Source organism: Pipistrellus hanaki (genome assembly GCF_964339955.1).
Source record: "Pipistrellus hanaki genome assembly, chromosome: 14".
In the NCBI taxonomy this organism is placed as follows: Eukaryota; Metazoa; Chordata; class Mammalia; order Chiroptera; family Vespertilionidae; genus Pipistrellus; species Pipistrellus hanaki.
Genome location: NC_140516.1, coordinates 40,094,470 through 40,115,809, shown reverse-complemented (window position 1 = coordinate 40,115,809; position 21,340 = coordinate 40,094,470). Strand labels below are relative to the sequence as shown.

At 56.4% G+C, this 21,340-nt stretch overlaps 3 protein-coding genes across 6 annotated transcripts in view; 2 read left to right on the top strand and 1 right to left on the bottom strand.

The window, feature by feature from the left end:
- Positions 1-2,262: 2,262 nt before the first annotated feature.
- CALHM1 (calcium homeostasis modulator 1) lies at positions 2,263-4,372 on the top strand (the record flags this gene model as incomplete). The annotated part of the gene is made up of 2 exons (XM_084903905.1): positions 2,263-2,814; positions 3,890-4,372. 2 exons carry the CDS (start codon positions 2,263-2,265, stop codon positions 4,370-4,372), a joined length of 1,035 nt encoding a protein of 344 aa, XP_084760031.1.
- A 3,071-nt stretch (positions 4,373-7,443) lies between these two features.
- CALHM2 (calcium homeostasis modulator family member 2) lies at positions 7,444-14,007 on the top strand. 4 transcript variants are annotated; one of them, XM_084903894.1, is made up of 3 exons: positions 7,444-8,107; positions 10,829-11,449; positions 13,060-14,007. In XM_084903894.1, the coding sequence occupies exons 2-3, from the start codon at positions 10,895-10,897 to the stop codon at positions 13,474-13,476; spliced, it is 972 nt and encodes a 323-aa protein (XP_084760020.1). In that variant the 5' UTR covers positions 7,444-8,107; positions 10,829-10,894; the 3' UTR covers positions 13,477-14,007. The 4 variants fall into 4 exon arrangements, with proteins under 4 accessions (XP_084760020.1, XP_084760019.1, XP_084760017.1 ...); XM_084903893.1 differs by having other exon boundaries at positions 7,444-8,116; XM_084903891.1 differs by having other exon boundaries at positions 7,445-8,107; positions 10,734-11,449.
- Positions 14,008-15,253: 1,246 nt separating this feature from the next.
- PDCD11 (programmed cell death 11) overlaps positions 15,254-21,340 on the bottom strand; it is a 35,391-nt gene continuing 29,304 nt past the window's right edge. Inside the window, exons 28-36 of the mRNA XM_084903826.1 lie at positions 20,767-20,889; positions 20,054-20,357; positions 19,716-19,832; positions 18,644-18,793; positions 18,191-18,441; positions 17,356-17,524; positions 16,882-17,035; positions 16,329-16,494; positions 15,254-15,608 (exon numbers count right to left, since the gene is read on the bottom strand). Coding sequence (XP_084759952.1) covers positions 15,437-15,608; positions 16,329-16,494; positions 16,882-17,035; positions 17,356-17,524; positions 18,191-18,441; positions 18,644-18,793; positions 19,716-19,832; positions 20,054-20,357; positions 20,767-20,889 — 1,606 coding nt within the window. The 3' untranslated portion in view covers positions 15,254-15,436. The remainder of the gene's footprint in view (positions 15,609-16,328; positions 16,495-16,881; positions 17,036-17,355; positions 17,525-18,190; positions 18,442-18,643; positions 18,794-19,715; positions 19,833-20,053; positions 20,358-20,766; positions 20,890-21,340) is intronic.

The following is a 21,340-nucleotide window of genomic DNA, read 5'->3' as shown; positions in this document are numbered from 1 at the left end:
ACAGCGGCCAGCTGGGCGAGGCAGAAATGTACTAGCCGTGAGGGCGTTGCTTGTCTAAATCCCCCACTTTGCCCGGGCAGCCTGGGCAGCTGCCGCTCTGCGTGAGGAGGGAAGGATGGTGGGAGACTTGGAAAGAGAGCTCAGGACCTTGACTTTATTCTGCAGGAAGGCAGGGATGAGACAGTGCTCGCAGGCAAGGTCAGGAGGAGGGCTGAAACTTGTGGTTCACCCACATGGCTGTGATGCCTGAGCTGCAGGAATGGATATATGAGAGAGAGAGAGAGAGAGAGAGAGAGAGAGAGAGAGAGAGAGAGAGAGAGAGAGAGAGGCTTGGGTGAGGAGAGACCTGTGGCGTTGTGGGGACTCCTCCAGCCGCTGGAGGAGAGCAGTCCCCACTGGAGCACCACGCTCTCGTGCCCTCCTACGCAAATGGGACATTTTCCTAAAGGTCCAGCGCCCGCTCCCCAGCGGCCCCTTTGCATGCTGCTTTTCATGACACTTAACTCCTCCAGCACTGGGGCTGGTGCCAGGCAGGAGGCAAAGGGCCCAGCACACCCCTACCCTCTCTCCCCCTGAGCGTCCCCTCCTGGGGAGCCCCCAACAGGGGTCCTCCAGAGGCCACCAGCCTAGAGGCCCCAATTACCCCAGGCCCAGCCCAGGGGCTGGAAAGAGGGGCACCCTCCTTCTCCACCCACTTCCTATGGGTGCACGCCCTTTTCCACCTGCACTAGCAGGCCAAGAGAACCTGATGCAGCTGCAAGAGAAAGGCCAGAAAACACGCTCCCGCCCCCTCTCCCACCACCACTCCCCCCTTGCCCAAGGTGACCAGACATCCCGCTTTTGGCGGGACAGCCGATTTTTAACAATTTGTCCCGTATCCCGTGGTGTGAAGTGCTGGCACAGGGCCTGACCCAGGGAAAGCCCAGGCAAGGCAAGTGCTTGCTGGTCACACAGACACACACAGACCCCTAATGTGGTCACACGCACACATGCAGATACACAGACACTGAGGCTCCAAGGCACCGCCAGCACCCACAGCACCCACAGGGATGCACAGAGCGACCCTGTCCAGGTGCTTGCTCCGTGTCAGCCCCGGTCCCACCCTCTCGCCCCAGACAGGAGCCATCTGGTTGGCCTGGGTCTGACCTGCTCTTCTGGGAGAACTGGTGGGCATCAAAGGGAGCCCTGTAAGCTCCTCCCCACTTTGCTAGGAGGGGCCCTGGCGTGGTTCCCACAGATGCTGAAGGGCCTGAGCTCCAGCATGAAACCCCACCCCCACCCCCACCCTTTTATCTTTTAATCTGGGGGAGTAGAAGCAGGAGGCGGGGCGGGGAAAGGACTTTTCATCTACAAACACAGACACCCACAGAGACCTAAGAAAAGCGGACATAAAAGCACCTGCATTATGCTCACAGTCTATAGCTCCCTGCCCAGTAGGGAGGAGACCCAGCAACCTCTCAGATTTACATCCTCTGGCTCCAAACTCAGGGCTTTTTACTCTACCCTGTGTCATGTTAGCACGGTCTCCACTACCAGCGCTGCCCTCCTGCTGTGACCAAAACCACGACTACCATCATTATCCATTACTGCTATCACACCACCACCATGGTCACCGCCATCGCCACCTTCACCTCCATCAGCACCATCCCAACACCAGCACTGCCTTCCCCAGCACCTCCATGATCATCCCCAGTATAGCCACCACTGCCACTGACATCCCTGATCACGGTACCATCACTGTCTGAACGGATGGGGGGCCCTGGCATAGCATGGGGGAAAGACCCCATGGGAGGGCAGGAGGAGGGTGACATGCTTCCTTGGAGCCCAGGGGACACGATTCAGAAGCTCAGACCTCTGCTGTGGCCCTGGATCGCCCCAAACTCCAACCCTGCTGGAGACAGTGTCTTCCCAACCGGTGTGCACTCCCGGCCGTCCTCCCACACCCACAGAGAACTGGTCCCCCTCAGGTGTGGCCCTGGTGATTTCCCTGTGCCCGGAAGTGGCTGTGGAGAGCGAGCCCTGAGGGGAGGGGCAGAATCCTGGCTACACCCACAGCATTGGCCGCCTGGCGCCTCCTGGCCAGCCAGCACCTGACCAGGTTTCTCAGAGAGACAGTGACCTCCGCCACTGCCCTGAGCTCTGCCCATCTCAGCCATAAGGTGGGCACCCCGTGGGCACGGTGGGCTGCCAGAAGCACCCTTGAGGCAGCGGTGAGGTGGGAGGAGGCAACCACGCTCCGTGGGGGGTAGGGAGGGGGCCGCAATGGACAAGTTCCGGATGGTCTTCCAGTTCCTGCAGTCCAACCAGGAGTCCTTCATGAACGGCATCTGCGGCATCATGGCCCTGGCCAGCGCCCAGATTTACTCGGCCTTCGACTTCAACTGCCCCTGCCTGCCGGGCTACAACGCAGCCTACAGCGCGGGCATCCTGCTGGCGCCGCCGCTGGTGCTCTTCCTGCTCGGCCTGGTGCTGAACAACAACGTGTCCATGCTGGCCGAGGAGTGGAAGCGGCCGCCGGGCCGCCGGGCCAAGGACCCCGCCGTGCTGCGCTACATGTTCTGCTCCATGGCCCAGCGTGCCCTCATCGCGCCCGTCGTCTGGGTGGCCGTCACGCTGCTGGACGGCAAGTGCTTCCTCTGCGCCTTCTGCACCGCCGTGCCCGTGACCGTGCTGGGCAACAGCAGCCTGGCACCCAGCCTCACCCCGCCGGAGCTCGCCCGCCTGCTGGCCCGGGTGCCCTGCCCCGAGATCTACGACGGCGACTGGCTGCTGGCCCGGGAGGCTGCCGTGCGCTACCTGCGCTGCATCTCCCAGGTGAGGGGGACGGGGGCCTGGGCTGGGGCTCCCTGCACAGACCTGGTCTCTGCACAAGGGCTCAATTCCCCCACCCCCACCTCTCAAAACGGGGATCTCTCAGGAACAGCCATGCTTTCCAGCAGATAGGGCCCCCGCAGGGGGAGCTCTGTGGGGCGGAGCATATGTTCCCAACAGAGGCAGGGGCTTCTGAGGGCCACGTATCTCTTCAGATCCGGGCCACCTGGGGAAAGTGCTGCGACTACTTTCAGTCCAGAGGCCTGTGTCCTGCCCTGAGGTCCCCAGAGCAGACCCAAGGGCTCAGCCAGCTCCATAGCCTCCATCCTGAGCTCCCGCTTGGAAGCCTGGGGAAATTTGCATCCTTTTCCTCCCCCAGGCTGGGACCGTGGTAAGGCTGGTGAGTGGCTAAGCCATTTGGGTACATTTCCCTGGCAAATGCTCCCAGCCGGTGTCTCCCTGGTGGGGGAGTGGGAGCTGAGGGTCCGGAGCCCCTTGGGGAGGGGGAGGCACTGTGGGGATGTGCCCTGAAGGCAGGGATGGAGGGCCCACTGAGGAAATCCAGAGCTCCAGTCCTCTGCCCCTCTGGGCGCTCACCTGTGGAGCCCTCAGGCCTCCCCTGCAGGCAGCACAGTGTGGGGAGGGCAGCCTGGGCAGCGTGCCCTTGTAGCCCGTGGACCAGGGGCTGTCAGGAAAGGGGCTGGGGCTGAGCCTGCCCTACAAGGGAGAGAGAAACTTGTACACAGAGAAGTCAGCTTACCCCTGGTCAACTAGTAAGTAGTGGAGACAGGATCCAAACCCAAGGCAGCCTAACTCCAGAGTCTGTCTAGTTAACTCCTACCTGTTGAGTGCCAGGCCTAGACATGGGGTATATTCTTCACATGACCTGATTTTCATGAAATGGGTATATGTATGCCTATTTTACAGACATGTAAATGGAGGCCAAGAGGTGAAGTCACTTGCCCAATTGGTGCTCTTTTCACTAAAGGGCCTGACATAGAGAGTGGTATGGAGTGTGCAGACAGACTTGGGAGGCCAGAGGACAATGCCCATTGACTCTTTCTTCTCTCCCATGCAGGCCTTGGGCTGGTCCTTCGTGCTGCTGACCACGCTGCTGGCATTTGTCGTGCGCTCCGTGCGACCCTGCTTCACACAGGCCGCCTTCCTCAAAAGCAAGTACTGGTCCCACTACATCGACATTGAGCGCAAGCTCTTCGATGAGACGTGCACGGAGCACGCCAAGGCCTTCGCCAAGGTCTGTATCCAGCAGTTCTTCGAGGCCATGAACCATGACCTGGAGCTGGGTCACACCCACGGGGCGCTGGCCATGGCCCCTGCTAGCTCAGATGCCCCAGCTGCCACGGACAGTGCCAAGGAAGAGAGGGAGAAGCTTCGAGGCATCACCGACCAAGGTGCCATGAACAGGCTGCTCACGAGCTGGCACAAATGCAAGCCGCCCCTGAAGCTGGGCCAGGAGGAGCCCCTGATGGGCAATGGCTGGCCGGGGGGCGGGCCCCGGCTCCCACGCAAAGAGGTGGCCACCTACTTCAGCAAAGTGTGAGCTGTGGCCAGACGAAGAGGCAGGAACGGGGGTCTGAGCTCACGGCCGCTCTGACCCCAAACCAGATGGAGAAATGAAGGCTGCAGGTGCTGGGTGGTGGGCCCCTGGAGCAGACCCACGTGCCCAGGCATTCACCTGCCCATTGGAGGCTGGAAGTTTGGAGTTGGAAGGGGACCTCGCTCCTCCAGCTGTCACACGCCCTAGATGGCCCCGGCGAAGCGGACAGCGGAGCCACAAGCAGTGTTAGGCAAAGGTTCCAAACTGGCGTGAAGGGGACAAGCTCCCACTCCCCCATCCACTCCCAGGCCACTTTATGTCTGGTTCATGATCTGCACTCAGGTTCTACGGACACCCTTGCCCCGGCATCCACACGTGTCTGTGACTTTTGAGGATCTCCGTTCCCTTACGCTCAAGGCTCAGGAAGTGAGTGGGCATCCCGCCGTCTCATGAAGCAGCAGTCCTCTGATTCTTGGCCTGAGTGAGGCTGACCAGGCCAAGGTGGGCCAATAGGACATGACTCCCACCCTCACCTGGCATGGCACACAAGGTGCCAGGAGCTAAGGTCCATTAGGGAGAAGCCAGGGTGTGGGGTCACCTGGAGGTCACGCGACAATTGTCATGGTGAATCGCATGTTTATGTAACACCAAAGGCCTCCTGTCTTAGTCCATTTGGGCTGCAATAACAAAATACCACAGGCTGGGTAGGTTATGCACCCAAAGGACATTTATTTCTTACTTCTGGAGGCTGGAAGCCAAGTCCGTGTGCTTGCACGGTCCCGTTCTGGTAAAGGCTCTCTTCCTGATTCATAGTCAGTGCCTTCTCGCTGTCCTCACTCAGCAGAAGGGGCTAGGGGTCGCTCTGGAACCTCTTTTAGAAATGTACTAATCCCATTTGTGAGGGCTCCACAAAGGCCCCACTCCCAATATAATCACTTTGGGGGGCTCAACATATGAATTCTGGAGGGGCCCATGCAGACCAAAGTACCTCTCATGGTGAAGGTCCTCTCACTGACTAACCTAACACCTCCCTCACATCCAGGGGAAATCGGACCATCCGCAGGGCTGGGAAGTTAGACCCAGAAGCTGAGCCTTCCCATTTTCTCAAAAGCCCCACCTACCTCCTGGGTAAAGGCTCTAAAGTGCTGGAGGCGCTGCCCCGAGGTGGGGTTGAGGGCACAGGGGTGGAAAGGGACTGCCTAGAGTGGAAAGAGCTCAAGAGTCCGGAGTGAGACAGAACTGGGTTAGATGCTGGCTCTGCCACTTACAAACTGTATCCCTTGGCTGGTTGCTTCATTTCTGTGCCTCGGTTTCCTCCTATGGAGATGAGAGCACCTACCTCATGAGATGGTTGTGAGGATTAAATGAGTGAAGTGTATAAAGGATATGGTATATGGTAGGCACTCGGTCTGTGTGGCTGACATGTTTGTTGATTTCTGAACCTGCAGGCTTAACCTTCTTGTCCCCCTGGACAGGAGAGGAGGGACATAGGAACCGGAGCCATCTTTGTTTAAGAGGAGGAAACAGGGCCAAGAAGATGGGCTTCTTGTCCTCTCACCTATCTTTAAGATGCAAGTCCTGCCCTAGCAGATTTAGCTCAGTAGACAGAGCGTCAGCCTGTAGACTGAAGGGTCCTGGGTTTGATTCCAGACAAGGGCACATGCCCGGGTTGCAGGCTCAATCCCCAATAGGATCATCTGCAGGAGGCAGATGATCAATGATTCTCTCACATCATTGATGTTTCTATCTCTCTTTCCCTCTCCCTGCGTCTCTGAAATCAATAAAGTAATATATATTTTTTAAAAGATTCAAGTCCTACTCATCTAAGAGTTCATTTTTTAAATACATATTTGTATTGATTTCAGAGAGGAAGAGAGAAATAGAAACATTAATGATGAGAGAGATTATCCATCTGCTGCTTGCTGCACGCCCCCTACCAGGAATTGAGCCCACAACCGGGCATGTGCCCTGACCAGGAATGGAACCATGATCCTCTGGTTCACAGGTTGACACTCAACCATTGAGCCACATCGGCTGGGCTAAGAATTCATTTTGATCTTGAGCCCTACAACGTTGTTTTAATAACGTACATTCTTCCGTAGGCACCCCTCTCTCTAGTCTCATGTCCGAAGCCTGGTCTCCCTCCCTTTAATGATTTGGGAGGAGGGCCATCCCTGCAGGCCAAGCTGGGCTGAAGGGCTCCTCCAAGATGTGGGCCTTGATCTAAGTCCTGAATGAGAGGGAGGATTCAGATGAGTAAAGATCAGGTGTGTGTTGGGGGGAAAGGGGGAGCTTCCAATGGGAAAAGGTATTGGGAAGTAAAAATGTGAAGAGTAAAGCTTTGGGTCAGGCAGATGTGGGTGTAAATACTAGAGCTGTGGGCCCTCTGGTAAGTCACCGAATCCCTCTGAGCCTCAGTGTGTCCATCTGTAGAATGGACATTAAAAGATCTGCACTTTCCAGGTTGATGGTGAGGATAACGGGAGATAATGTTGAAGGAAGAATCTGAAATGGTGCTTGGCACGTGGTAGGATCTGAAAAATAAACACTGGTCCCTTGCCCTTCTCTCCTGCACACGGACAAGTCCAGCTCAGAGGCCAGCATGTCACCCAGCAGTTCCACTGCGACAGAACCACACGCATTACAGAGCTGGGGGTCTTTCCCTTGGTCCTAGGAGTCATCCAGCCTGTCCTTGGACAAGACTCTCTCCTCTGCAGAATTCCTGACCCGTGGCTTCTCAGCCTTAGCTTGCACACTCCACAGATGGGGGGCTCACTCCACAGACGGGGGGAATCAAACCCGGGACCACTTTTTGGCAGTCTGGGCAGATCTGATCATTATAGAGGCCTTCCTTAAAAACCCGCCTCTAATTTCCACCAACCAGTCAGAGCTCTGCCCACAGGGCCTCACGGATTCCCTAGACTCCAGAATTCAATCCTCTGAGATTGAGGAGTTAGCTGGAGTCTGGATGGAAAGATTCTTCTAGGCAGTGACTGAAGGAGAAGGGCCAGAAGAGGGGTGGGGATGGGGTAGAGGCTGGGGGCAGGGGGCAGGGGTCAGAGGGCAGGGGCCAGGGGGTAGGCCTAGCCTTGCATGTCCTGCGATGGGTCAGCTTCAGTCTGATGGCATCTCTCCCTAACCCTGCCCAGGTTTTGTCCCAGCAGCTTCTGTCTAGCCAGAGCCGGGGGCGGGATGTCAAGCATAGCGGCTGCTCTGGTAATTGGCTGGGAAGGCAGGCCCAGGCCAGTTCTCCCACAGGCCCCTGCCTGGCCCCTGAACCAGTCCCACTGGTGTGGGGCACAGCCTGGTGGGCTCCGGGCAGGGCAGCAGCTCTCCTCGGGAAGGCAGGCAGAGCCAGGCGAAGGCAGAGCCAGGCGCAGGCCGCCGGCCAAGAGCTGCTCAACAGGCGCCCCAACTTCCTCTCCTCTCGCACCGCCCTCTGCTGCCCGCCCTCCTCGGCCGGCTCAGGGATGTTTTCCACTCGCTGGCGCGCAAGCTCCATCCCGCCGTTTCCTCCTCTTTTGGGAGTTTAACTTTCCTGAGGACTCCCCCGGCCGTGCAGAAGAAAGTGGGAGGGAGTTCTCGGAGGGCATGGCCAGCAGAAGGCACTTCGGTGGAGCAGCGGCCCCACCCCAGCAGGCCCCACGCTCCCCTGTCTGAGCGCCACTCAGAGCCCAGCCACAAGGAGGCCAAAGCCACTCTGCCGCACCCACGCCCGTCTGCAGCCGCTGGTCCCAGGTAAGAAAGGTCCCCTCCCTGGGGTGTGCCGGTGACGGAGCAGGGCAGGGCCAATCCAGAGGGATTGCCCTGGAGAGAGGCCCCTGGCTGAGGCATCCCCACCCCCACCCCCACCCCTAACTCTGGGCAGGGGCAGTCCAGTCCCTCCCCCAGCCACGTGACTCCTGCCCTGACTGTTGCTGGAGGTCTCACTCCCGGCGCAGGGGGAAGGAAGGGGACAGTAGTCTCAGAGGCTGGCCTGGTCTCCGTGTTCAGGCATCTCATACCCCACTTTGTAGTTTATAAACCCGGGGCCTCCCACAGAGAGCTCATTAGGAACTTTGAAACCAAGGGGGTGGGGGGAAGGGGCTGCTTTTAACCCATTCCTCCCCAGCAGTACTACTCCCTTTTCCAGGGAGCTAGACTGGAGCCCCGGGGCTGTGAGTTGGATCCCCCTCTGCCTCCATCTCCTGGCATCCCACACATGGTCAGCCAGCTCCGCCCTGCCCACCTGCCAACCTGGGCAGAGAGGAGGCAGAACGGGAAATATGGTCAAGTCTCCTCACATGAGTGAGCTGCCCACACCAGCCCCCTACTCCCTCCCTGGCTTCCTCTGGCCTACGGAACTTTTAAATTTTTTATTTTATCTTTCCCATCACCATGTATCCCTTCTAAGCCCTCTTCCACATCTACCCACTCCCCCCCCCCCTCCCTTCCCCGGCCTATGGTTTTTTTTTCACCCCAGGGATGAGGAGAGGAACACACGGGACCGGCCACACCCTGGCTTGTTTCTGGCTTGTGTGGGTGAGAGGCAGCCGGGGCGGAACCAGCCCGGGGCCTAGGCCACGACCATTTCCTGGCAGGCTGCCAGCGCGACTGCAGCACAGACCGAGGCAGAGCCACTGTGGGCACAGCCGAGCCTCAGCCTTCACCGAGGCTTCCTGTCGCCGGCAGCTGGGTGGTCCCTGCGTCCAAGCCCTGGTGGAAGAGGGCTGCCGGGAGGCTGCTGGATGGGGAGCGGGCAGAGGGTGAGGACGGGGAGGTTCACCAGGACTCTCGTAGATGGGCCCGGAGCAATGGAGGACTCCCTTAGCTTGACTCACCCTGGTTTATTTTTAGGCCTCCTGAGCTTGTGGTCAAAAGTCCTGCCTGAGCACCTGCACATTTGTGCCTTTTGTTGTTGTTGTTTGTTTTTAATATATATATATGTTATTGATTTTTTTACAGAGAGGAAGGGAGAGGGATATAGAGAGAAAAACATCGATCAGCTGCCTCCTGCACACTCCCTACTGGGGATTTGCCTGCAGCCAAGGTACATGCCCTTGACCAGAATGGAACCTGGAACCCTTCAGTCCGCAGGCAGATGCTCTACCCACTGAGCCAAATTGGCTAGGGCTCACCTGCACGTTACTTATCAAATGTTGCATGTTTGAATGGCCCCAAGCAAGGTATTTTGCTCTCTTTAGACCTGAGTTTCCTGATCTTTGCAGGAAGGAGAACCATCCCACCCTGCCTCACCCTGAAGGCTCAGCCCGGTGAGAGCGATGGAGGGACAGTGTCCCAGGGACACCAGCAGGCCTGGTGTGTGCCCTCCCTCCCTCCAGCATTCCTCAGAGACAAGGCCCAGAATGAGTCAGGCTCTTTTCATGGTGAGGACGCTGAGGCCCCGAGGAAAGGCAGGAAGGGTGCTCAGTCAGGGTGTCCCACACCAGTCCAGAGCCTGCGGTCTCCAAGGGATGCTGAACCAGGCTCACCTCCTTCCTTCACCTGCCCCACATCACAGGGTCAAGTCCAAGTCCCTTATCCACCAGGACAACCCACCCCAGCCTTTATACCCCTTTGAGGACACACACTCTAAACAGTCCTAGTCCCTCAGCCTGGAATCCCAGTGGGAAAGCCAGTCAATGTCCCATATTCCCCAAGGCCACAGGGCCATTCCTAACCCCTACCTCGAGAGAATCTTGCAGTAGCAACCTCAGTGTCAGAGGCAGATAGACCTGAGGTGTGGTCTCAGACACTTATGTGGCCCTGCTAAGCCACTCACCCTCAGGAGCCTACAGCTGCTGCTTCTTCTTTTTCTTCTTCTTCTTCTCCTTCTTCTTCTTCTTCTTCTTCTTCTTCTTCTTCTTCTTCTTCTTCTTCTTCTTCTTCAGGAGCCTACAGCTTCTTCTTCTTCTTTAATATATTTTATTGATTTTTTTTTTTTTTTTTTTTTTACAGAGAGGAAGGGAGAGAGATAGAGAGCTAGAAACACTGATGCGAGAGAGATATTGACTAGCTGCCTCCTGCACACCCCCTACCGGAGATGTGCCTGCAACCAAGGCACATGCCCTTGACCGGAATTGAACCTGGGACCTTTCAGTCCGCAGGCCAACGCTCTACCACTGAGCCAAACCGGTTTTGGCAGGAGCCTCCACCTTCTATACATGAGGGATATGACAGCTCAGTGTGGATCATGATGCCGGGCAGCGAGGGCTGTAACGCACCTGACACACAGTAGGAGCTCGGTGAAATGTGGCTACCATCATCCCCACCAGGCCCTCGAGCTCCCCACGTCTCCTTCCCTTCTCACCAGCCTGAACACACAAGATCTCCTCTCTCCCCATTTTCAGAGGCAAACGTTCATCAGTGATCTGCTCTTCCGCAGGGAGTACCGGGCCGGCCACTCTAGGGGATAAGATGACAAGACCGTGCCCTGCCTTCAGGTGCCCACCTGCCTGCTCTCTTTGCTAATCTCACCAGGCACCATCGGCCCCTGTCACCACCTGCCTCCACCCCTGCAGCCAGTCCTCCAGCTGACCCCTCACCATGGCAGCCCTGATCGCCGAGAACTTCCGCTTCCTGTCGCTTTTCTTCAAGAGCAAGGACGTGATGATCTTCAACGGGCTGGTGGCCCTGGGCACGGTGGGCAGCCAGGAGCTGTTCTCCGTGGTGGCTTTCCACTGCCCCTGCTCCCCGGCCAGAAACTACCTGTACGGGCTGACGGCCATCGGGGTGCCTGCCCTCGCCCTCTTCATCATCGGCGTCATCCTCAACAACCACACCTGGAACCTGGTTACCGAGTGCCAGTACCGGAGGACCAAGAACTGCTCGGCGGCCCCCACCTTCCTCCTCCTGAGCTCCATCCTGGGCCGCGCGGCCGTGGCCCCCATCACCTGGTCCGTCATCTCCCTGCTGCGCGGGGAGGCCTACGTGTGCGCCCTCAGCGAGTTCGTGGACCCCTCCTCGCTCACAGCGGGGGGAGAGGGCTTCCCGCGGGACCACGCCTCGGAGATCCTGGCCAGGTTCCCCTGCGGGGAGGGCCCCGCCAACCTGTCCGGCTTCCGGGAGGAGGTCAGTCGCAGGCTCAAGTACGAGTCCCAGGTAAGGTGTGCCAAGGGAAGCGCCCCTTCCTTCTTCCTTCGGTGGGGAGGAGTCGGGATGGCTCCGTGCTAGAGCTGGAGTCGGTCCCCAGGGGCCAAGGTCTCCAGCAAAGCACTAAGCAGCATCAGGTGTCAGAGCTGGGTAACCCCATGGGTTAGTGTCTGGTGGGACAATTCTGTCACAAATACGTGTTTTTTTTGTTGTTTTTTTTTTAATATATTTTATTGATTTTGTACAGAGAGGAAGGGAGAGAGATAGAAAGCCAGAAACATCGATGAGAGAGAGTCATCGATCAGCTGCCTCTTGCACACCCCCTACTGGGGATATGCCCGCAACCAAGGTACATGCCCTTGACCGGAATCGAACCCTGGACCCTTCAGTCCCCAAGCTGACGCTCTATCCATTGAGCCAAACCGGTCTCGGCCACAAATACGTTTTAAATGTTAAAGGAATGTTCTTCTGGCTCAGACTGAGCCTTGATCCCAGTCATAGACTAAGTCCCTTACTCCAGCCAGAAGGAGCACAAATCCTGCAAGCCTAAGAAACATTTGCTAGGGGCCATGAGCTGGTAGTGGGGTGTGGCTGGCTCCAGGGACCAGTGTTCCTCTCCCAGGAATGAAATAGCCTCAGGCAGTGCTGACATAAGGCAGCCCATTGAGCCAGGAAGCGGCTGCCCTGCTCCTAGCCTCAGCCTGGGCTTAGTTCTGAAGGAGTGAAGGTTGGTTAGAGGACAGAAGAGCAGAGACGTGGGGAGAAACAGAAAAACTGAGCTGGAAGCATTAACTGAGAGCAACAGGGGGCGAGGAACAGACAGGGAAGAGCATAAGATTCTTTCAAAGGTCTCCCAGGTACATAAATAAAAACACAGAGAAGCAGGGTTGGAAATGCACCAAAGGAGATGGGAGATGAAAGACAGAAATAAAATTTGACGATCAGAAGCCCACAGACCTCTCTAGAGGAGCAAATGGGGAAATAGGCTCACACCCAAGCGAGTGTTTGAGACAAGCACATGGGCAATTTCAAAGCAAGGCAGAGAGTAAGGACCAGGCCATGGGGGAGGTAGGGAGGACAAGAGGTGGCATCTGGGCGGAGCCTGGCAATTTGATCTAGATTTTGATGGGCTGGAATGACGTAAGGGAGAAACGGCAGCAGATCCCGGCCAGTGTGGCTCAGTGGTTGAGCATTGACCTATGAACCAAGAGGTCACAGTTTGATTCCTGGTCAGGGCACATGCCTGGGTTTCTGGTTCAATCCCCAGTAGGGGGCGTGCAGGAGGCAGCCAATTGATGTTCCTATTTCTCCCTTTCTCTTCCTCTCTGAAATCAATAAAAAAATATTTTTTTTAAAAAAAAGGGGGGGTTGGGGGGGAGAAATGGCAGCAGAAAATGAAGAAACTGAATTTGAGAGTGAGGAAAAAGCAGCAAAATTATAGCCAGAAGGACCTGCTTCCCTTACAGGAACAGAATCCTCATTCAGGGACATGAGGGCCCGTTCTCAGGGGGTTCTGAGGCCCAGGTTCAGGCCAGCCCAGCCCCGATCTCAACCTGGGTGGGCGGGTGGGGGTCCAGACAGCAGCTTGCCCCTCCTCACCCTGCCCCTTCTCCGGCCAGCTCTTCGGGTGGCTGCTCATAGGTGTGGTGGCCGTGCTGGTGTTCCTGACCAAGTGCCTCAAGCACTACTGCTCGCCGCTCAGCTACCGGCAGGAGGCATACTGGACGCAGTACCGCAACAACGAGGAGCAGCTGTTCCAGCGCACTGCCGAGGTGCACTCCCGGGTGCTGGCCGCCAACAACGTGCGCCGCTTCTTCGGCTTCGTGGCCCTGGACCAGGACGACGAGGAGCTGACGGCCAAGTTCCCCGTGGAAGGCACGCAGCCGCGGCCGCAGTGGAACGCCATCACCGGCGTCTACCTGTACCGGGAGAACCAGGGCCTCCCCCTCTACAGCCGCCTGCACAAGTGGGCCCAGGGGCTGCCGGGCAACGGCACGGCCCCGGACAACGTGGAGATGGCCCTGCTGGTTTCCTGAGGTTCCCGCTCCCACACTCTGCAAATGGCGACCCTTGGTCCAACCCGGGACCCCACTGTCTGCTCACATCGGCATCAGAAGATTTTTTTTTTCCTTTTACCCATGGCTTTCTGGGAAAACAGACCAAGAGAAAGAACCAGAGTAATGGGTACAGAGGAGAGCTATTGCACAAGGTGGTCAGTGTGACAGGAAAGCTCTCCGACCTGAAGAAATCCCCTCTCCTACTGCCCCCAGCCACCTGGCCAACAGTTTGGGAGGGAAGACGCAGACTCAGAACTGGTCCTTAGTTATTAACTGTGCTGGGGAGGACCTTCTACTGATGGGCTCCAAGGCGGAGAAGCCCTGGCCAGCACAGCGAGGGGACAAACCCGCCAGCAGGCTCGCTGTGTAGGATATTGTGCGGTTAATTTGTGTCTAACTGCTTATGGACACCCAGCTCAGCGGTGCTCAGCTGGGAAGCTGCCCTTCGATGCATGCCACTGGCTTTATTTTATATATTTACATTTTTGATAAAGCTTTTCTAAGTATAAAGGACTAGCTTGCTGTCTATGTGATTGGAGGGGGCCATGCCACAGCAGATGGGTGATCATGGGGACAGGCCTAAATCCCATCTCCTGTGAGAGGGAAGGGGACAGGGAGGCCCTGGACAGGGCTCACATGGACAGGAGGGAGGGCAGGTGCTCCCACAGGAGAGAAAGCTCTGGGGCTGATGAGCTCTTAGGCGCTGGGTTCAGGTATCTCACTTGATCTGGAGAAACAGAGGGAGCCTGGTTCCCCCGCCCAGAGGGAAGCTCAGCTTAAATTTCTTGGGTCAGAAGATCCTGCACTCAGGAGGGAAGACTAGCTCTCACAGTCCAGTGCTAATAACCAAAACCAGGCCAGCCCTGGCTCCTCCTCCCTCCCACGCTCACCTTGCCCGGTTGCCTCCACCACCTGAAAGCTTTGATGCCCTCCCTCGTCCTGGCCCTGCTTCCCGGCACATGACTCGGTCATTGCCCATGGAAAAGCTCCCTAGCTCTCAGGACATTTAAAACTCTGCCAAAGAAAATGATGAATTCCCTCAAGACCGAGCCAAAAAAGAACTGGCTTCAACAACCAGCTGGGTCTGTGCTGGCCTCCAAGATCTCTGGATCATTACTTATCAAATGATGCAGAGAGACCGTCTTTCTGAGATTTTCATGAAGGAGGCCTGAGCCCATCACATCGCCTCTCCCTCGGGACTTAAGGAATAACCATCAGGTCCATAAACGCCCTCCGCCCAGCAACTGTTCTCCCCGGAGGAGCTAAACGGGGGCTCTCCTGAAAGCCACACAGCATGCCAGTGTAGGTCCTCACCGAGCCTCCTACCTGCCAGGCAGCATACGACATGCATGCTCTCATTCATCCACAAAACCCTTCAAGGTAGGATTTTTTAGCCCCATTTCACAATGAGACACCATTAGGAGAGGCTGGGTCACCTGGCCCTGAGGGGCTGAGGAGACAGCACCAGGTGGTGTTCCTCTGAGCTGCCCAAGTGCCTCCATTTTCCTTCCTGGGCTCTATCCTTGTCCTTCTGTCCCAACTTTCGCAACCTCCACAAAAGGGCACAAGGCTGAGCTGCGGCTAAGAGAATGCCCAGACACTCCCGGATCTAAAGGAGGGGCCTACTTCCTGGGCCCTGCTGACCCCTCTGGCTATCCCAAGAGCCTGCCAGGGCCACAGATGGACAGGAGCTCCCATGGAGAAACCTGAGCAGCCTCAGAAAAGGAGAGAAATGAAATTGGTACTTGAAACGAAGTAATAAAAAGGACTTTATATGAAATGCCTTTTTATCCTAACAGGATTGTCCCAAAGTTGCTGCAGAAAATGCAGCACATAAATAAGAGTCCCCAGGCAACACAGCTGTCAATGCCGGAGCCTGAGGCTTGGCGAGGCCAGGCCCCTGGGCCCTGAGGCAGGGGCGTCCGGAGCCAGCCTGCGGCTAGTCCTCCAACACGGAGCTCTTCGCCTCCACGTAGTCCAGGGCCTTCGCCTTCACCGCCTGCACGTCCTTCTCGGTGCCGTGCTGCTTCTCATAGTCCAGGTAGCGCTTGAAGAAGAATTTCATTCGCTTGGGGGCGAGGCTCAGGTGAATGACGCGCTCGAAGATGTCCCTGTGAGGGAGAGCAGGGCAGGTTTGCCTCTCGGTCCCCCCCACACGGCTCCTGGCTAACCTTCCCCACTGGCTCTCAGGCTCTGGAGCAGGCATCTGTCACCCAGCACGCCCACGCCTAGCTTCATTTTTACTCCCGTCATGTCCACTCCCGTCATGTGGATGTCAGTCACCGTGTGACTGGGAGAGCGAGAGAATACCTCCCTTCCCGTCCAGGTGAGCACGCAGACACCAGAGGTGTTAAAGGACTTACTGGCCTAAAGTCACGCAGTAAGTCAGGGCAAAGCTACTGGGAGGGAACACACATGAAACATGGGCTAAGGGGAGGCACTAGTTCTTTCTGGAGCTCAGTCTACCCCTCTATAATCCTCCCTGCTTGGGGGGGATGCTGGCGGACAACAGTGAGGTTATGTCTGTGAACATTCTCTACAATGAGAGTCAGGCGGTGTTAATTATGAGGGAAAGCCAAGTCTCCGGACCCCAGGCCAGTGGCCAGACTATCTCCCAACCAAGGTTCCAGATACCGACCAGAGGCTGGCCCGAGGCAGAAGAAGAAGCTGGAAAAGTGAATGCCATAGGACTTGACATGTCAAAGCTGTTTTTCCAGATAGAGTAAGACAACAGGGGACGCTGGAGCTGCTGTGGTTGCTAAAGTCATCTGCTTGGCCGATGTCCCCAACCCCCACAGGGAATTCAGCCCCGGTCTGTCTGCCCCTCTCACCGGACTTCCTTCTGGCTGCCATGCTTGATGGTCATGTCGATGTAGACTGACCAGACATCCGTGCGCTTTGGGTAGGTGCTCAGTGTGTTCTCAAAAATAGCCTTGGCCCGCTCTGCATCCCCCAGCTGGAATTCCAGCTGGGCGAACTTGGAGATCACATCCACGTCTGCAGGGAGAGGACACTCAGACACACAAAGCAGGCAGGGCCCGCACCACAACACAATGCACCACAGGGACTGAGCCTGGCCCCTGACTCCCTGCCCGTGTCCCAAGACACAGGCAGTGACAAGAGGGACAGTGGGGTAGATCAGGGCCATATACACAGATGGGCATTGACCTGTGACCCCCACCGCAGACACCCTCCTCTCTGGGGGCCAGGGCAATGGAATTAGTGCTAACTGCAACACGCATTACGTGCCTGAGACAGACAGCCATGTAACCGCCGCGAGGCTTCTGCCACCGCCCTCAGATGAGGGGACCGCTAACCCCTGTGCCCAGATGTGGGTGAGCCCGATGTGCTCAGGAATCGGGCCGAGTGGGGCGAGGCACTCACGCTCTTTCTGAGGCAGGCACTCGAGGGCTCGCTGCATCACCCGGTGACTGGCCCCCGCCTGGCCCCTCCGCAGAAGGAAGGCCCCGTATTTGACCCAGACAGCTTTCTCCTGCCGGAAACGCTTCAGCATCCGGTTGTAGAGTTCACCAGCTTCCTGTGGGAAAGACCAGGCGAGCTGGAGAAGGTGATGCGACAGAGGGGGGCGACAATAAAGACGGGCAGCTCCGCCTGTCAGACGCCAACTGCTATGCAGGCCCAACTCTGGCTACTGAGGGGAGAGCGCAGGCTCCCAGAGATGAGGAGGCCTGACAAGATGGAGATCCCCCTCCTAACCCTTTGGCACACAGAGGTCCTAAGACTAGAACAGGGTCCGGAACATGGGGATTCTTCCCTGCTGCCTCCGTGACCCCCAGGGGACAGGCTCTGAGTGGCTGGGGCCCCTCTGGCAGCAGGCCGCCAGGCCCAGACCCCTACCTGGAACTTCTCCGACTTGGTGTAGATGTCAGCCAGCTGGAGGAAGACCTTGAGAGGCTCGTTGTATTGCACAGCCCGCTCGAAGACCTTGGTCAGAGACTCCTGAGAGCCGTACATGTTCTCCAGGTTCAGCAGTGCCACCCACACGTTCAGCTTCTCCTGCTCCTCTCTGGAAGGAGAGCAGTCGGTGCCTGAGCTCCATCATCTCAGCCCAAAGAGCCCTTCACTCCACTCTGGGGATGTCAGCTAGAACCATCCTCCTCCTCCCAGGCTCCAACCATGTCCTCAGCTCCCACCCTCAAGCGCAGGCACCGAGAGGCCCTGTCCCACTGCAGCTCACAGCAGCAGGAAGTCCCACCCTGACCGCAGGGTATGGGGCTCCCAGTCAGAGGCTCTACTCCATTCCCAGGAAGGAAGCCTACCAATCTCAAATAGGCCTGAGGGCTGAGCTGGAAGGAGCAGAACCTCTGGTCTGCTTCTCTCCCCAAACTAAGAGAATGAAAGTAAAGGATCACCACTCCTCTTCATCAGCCCTCAGGACACTCTCTACTCTCTGCCTGGAAAATGGCCACTCGCAGAGTTTTCACCCAGGTGTGTTTCCTATTCTACTTCTGCTCCAAGTTGGGCACGTTATTTAAGTTAGAGACTCTTGCAAACAGTGAAGAGGACTATACATTATAGATGAGCAGATCTATTTCACAGCCGGCACATCTGAGAGAGAGAGTCCGGGAACCCCAGGTGGCAGCCACTCCAGTTGCTGTCAGTCTGCAACCTGGGAGACAAGGCCCTTCCTGTCCAAAGGCCCCTCCCTGAAGCAGGGGGACGGAGCCCAGACCTGAAGGAGATGGTCTTGAGAGCCCTCTCGGCCACGACCCGGGCCTTCTCGATCTCCGTGGCCTGCAGGTGGAAGGCCATGTACTGCAGCCACAGGATGGAGCTGTTGGGGGAGCTCAGCACCAGTCTGTCAAAATCATCTGCCGACTCTGGCTGTCGCCCAGGGTCCATCAGCGCCTCCTCCATGCGGGACAGCTCTTTCTCTGCCTTCTGCTTCTCCAGCTCCCTTTCCTTCTTGCTTTTCTTCTTTTGCTATGAAAGGCAAAAACAAGTGAGTAATCAGCTCCTCGGAGCCTGGGCAGGTCTGTGATAGAAGCCAAGAGTCGGCAGGGCAATCGCCAAGCTCTATAAATACTCTCTCATCGGAGACTACCCCTCCCTGCCAGAAGTGACACCCACAGGCTAGGACAGACACAGGAAACGGGCACCAAGGGGTCCCTGCAAAATACAGCACCGTGGTTTGCTGTGGCTTCTCGTCTTCCTCGCTGTCTGAGCTCTCTCTTCGAGGTGGCAAGGCCGGGGTCAGAGATTCCAGCCCCACGTCCCAAATGAAGCCGGAAGACAGCTGCAGCCTGGGCACGTCTGCTGGCCTGCTCTGCTTCGCCTGGAGGAGCAAGGAGGTGTGTGAGGAATCACTCGGCTCAGGCTGCTCCCAGGTCCCCAGCCCCATCTCACCCAGAGGAGCAGGGCTCCCGCCATGCCCTCCTTCCAGGGCCAAACCCAGTCCACCTGGGAAATTTACAGTAGTGACAAAAAACTTCCTTTGCAAATAAACTCATTTGGGTGGCAGATTTTTAAACATATATATGCAGATATATGTGTGCCACACACACATAAAGTAACACATATATAAAATAACAGTCAAGCCAGAACCGGTTTGGCTCAGTGGATAGAGCGTCGGCTTGCAGACTAAAAGGTCCCGGATTCAATTCCGGTCAAGGGCATGTTCCTTGGTTGTGGGCACATCCCCAGTAGGGGGTATGCAAGAGGCAGCTGATCAATGATTCTCTCTCATCGATGTTTCTAACTCTCTATCCCTCTCTCTTTTCCTCTCTGAAAAATATCAATAAAATATATTTAATAAATAAATAAATAAATAAATAAATAAATAAAATAGCAGTCAAGCTAGGGCAGATACGATAAATGTTCTGAGGGTGGCAGGGACCTGACACCTAAGTCTGGGAAGCCCTCCCCACACCCAGTCCTCAGGTCACGTAGCGCTGTTCTGACTTTCAGAGGGGAACTCGGGCTCGGGAACACCACGCCGCCTCTTTACCTGCTCACCCCACTACTCTAATTCACGCCACCTAATAAATCAGAATTTAATCTGATTATAATTTATTTTATGCAACACACCCTATGAGGAAGGCAGGGTCCCTGACCCCAGGGAGCTGATGACCAACTAAAGAAACCAGCAGCCCCATCTCTTCATATCTTACAGAAACAAGAAGGAGGACGATGCCAAAAAGAGCCCAGCTCTTCGGCAGGAGTCCAGGCCTCCCCTCCCCAGAGAGCCTTCCCCTCACCTTGGGTAGCACACCGATCTCGTCCACCTCCTCTTCTCCTTCCCGATAATACACTTCCACTCCACTGTCCTCCTCCTCGGCCGGAGCAGCTTTCTTCTGCTTCTTGTTTGCCCTTTCCTGAGACGACAGGCAGGAATATGCCGAACCGCCCGACTTGCCCACGAGCACTCTTGGGCAGCCCTGGGCAATGCCCCCCCTCTGCCCCTCCTGGCACCCCCCTGTGCCCAGCCTCCAAACTCACACTAATTGAGTCCAAGAGAAGGCGAGGCAGCCGCCCCTTGGCCTCTGGATCGCTCTCCTTGTCGCACGTGGGGAGGCCCTCCTCCCTGGGGACGTACCTGCTCACTTGCAGACTCCAGATGCGGCCGCTTGCCCTGCTTCTCTGCGTATGGTTTCTGGAGCTCTTTCTTCTCTTTGCTGGGCAGCTGGGCCTCCTCCTGCCCCTTCTGGTTCCTCTTCTTCCTTTTCTGGTTCTTCTTCTTCTCCTTCTCTTCTTTTCCTCTGTGGTCTCTCTCCTCTACCCCTGTTTGCTTCTCCCCTTGCTTTAGAGGTGACAGTCCTGGGGAGGCAGAAAACACGTCCGGCTTCCCAGTGTCGCTGGGGAGGAACGACAGTTCAACCAGGTTCTTCCGGTGGTCCACGCTGCGGCGGGAAGAGAGGGAGGGCGGGCAGTGAAGGCCACGGGAGAGCACACGGCACAGCAGGCAGCCGGCCTTCCTCTCCTCATCGACCCAGTTTTCTGGGCCGGGCCCCACCATCTTGCAATCCAGTTAGCATGGTTAGGAACGATTTGCAGGTTTCCCAGGCTTGGTAGTAAAATACAGGAGCCAGCTGTGATGTTCTCCTACTTTGTCCCCAACAACAGGTGCCTCTTTTAAAAGCAGAAATGTCTCCACATCTGCTTTTAGAGCAGAGGGAGAAAGTTCCAGACAAAGGGGCTTCACTCATCGGAACATGGCACCCACCACTACTCAAGCCATCCTGTCAAAGTTTACTCTAACTCTCCTCCCAGAGAAAGGGCTGAGGGTTGGGGAGGGAAGAAGGCACCTACCTTAGGACCTTGGCTGTGAGCAGCTTCCCTTCGGGGAGGTACCTCTCACAAAGGGTTTTCTCGGATGGGCTGCGCTGGGAGACACGTGGGTGCTGGGCCAATCCCACAACTGAGGGGCCAAGGCTGATGGAAGAGAGACGAGGGTCCTCTGGTCACAAATACAACAAGAGTCCCAGCCCTCCGAGTTGTGGCCAGGATTTATGACAGACATAAGTTCCTGGCATTCAGAGGGCTCTGTCAACTGGAAAAAATTATCGAGCGCAATGAACGTGTGATCGCAGGGTACTTTTCACCCCACACCAGGGCGACAGAATGTATAGAAAGATGAGAAGAAAATGAGGAAATGTAATAGCAGAGAAGGCTGCAATAGCTGGTGGTTGTAAACATAATATGGTTTCAAAGAACGTTTACAAATAGTGATCGAACACTAAGTCAAAGAGAATCTGCATGAATTTAAAACTGACACGCCATATGCTTTGTTCAAAACAAAATAATAATAAGTCAAAGCTTTTTTTAAAGTAAAAAACAAAAAAAACAAAAAAAAAACTTGGAATTGAAAAGACTGATGGAGCCT

Excerpts from the sequence above, each read along its gene's own strand:
- CALHM2 (XM_084903894.1), top strand. The coding sequence starts at position 10,895 with ATGGCAGCCCTGATCGCCGAGAACTTCCGCTTCCTGTCGCTTTTCTTC. Across the intron at positions 11,450-13,059 it reads GGCTCAAGTACGAGTCCCAG|CTCTTCGGGTGGCTGCTCAT; the intron begins GTAAGGTGTGCC and ends TTCTCCGGCCAG.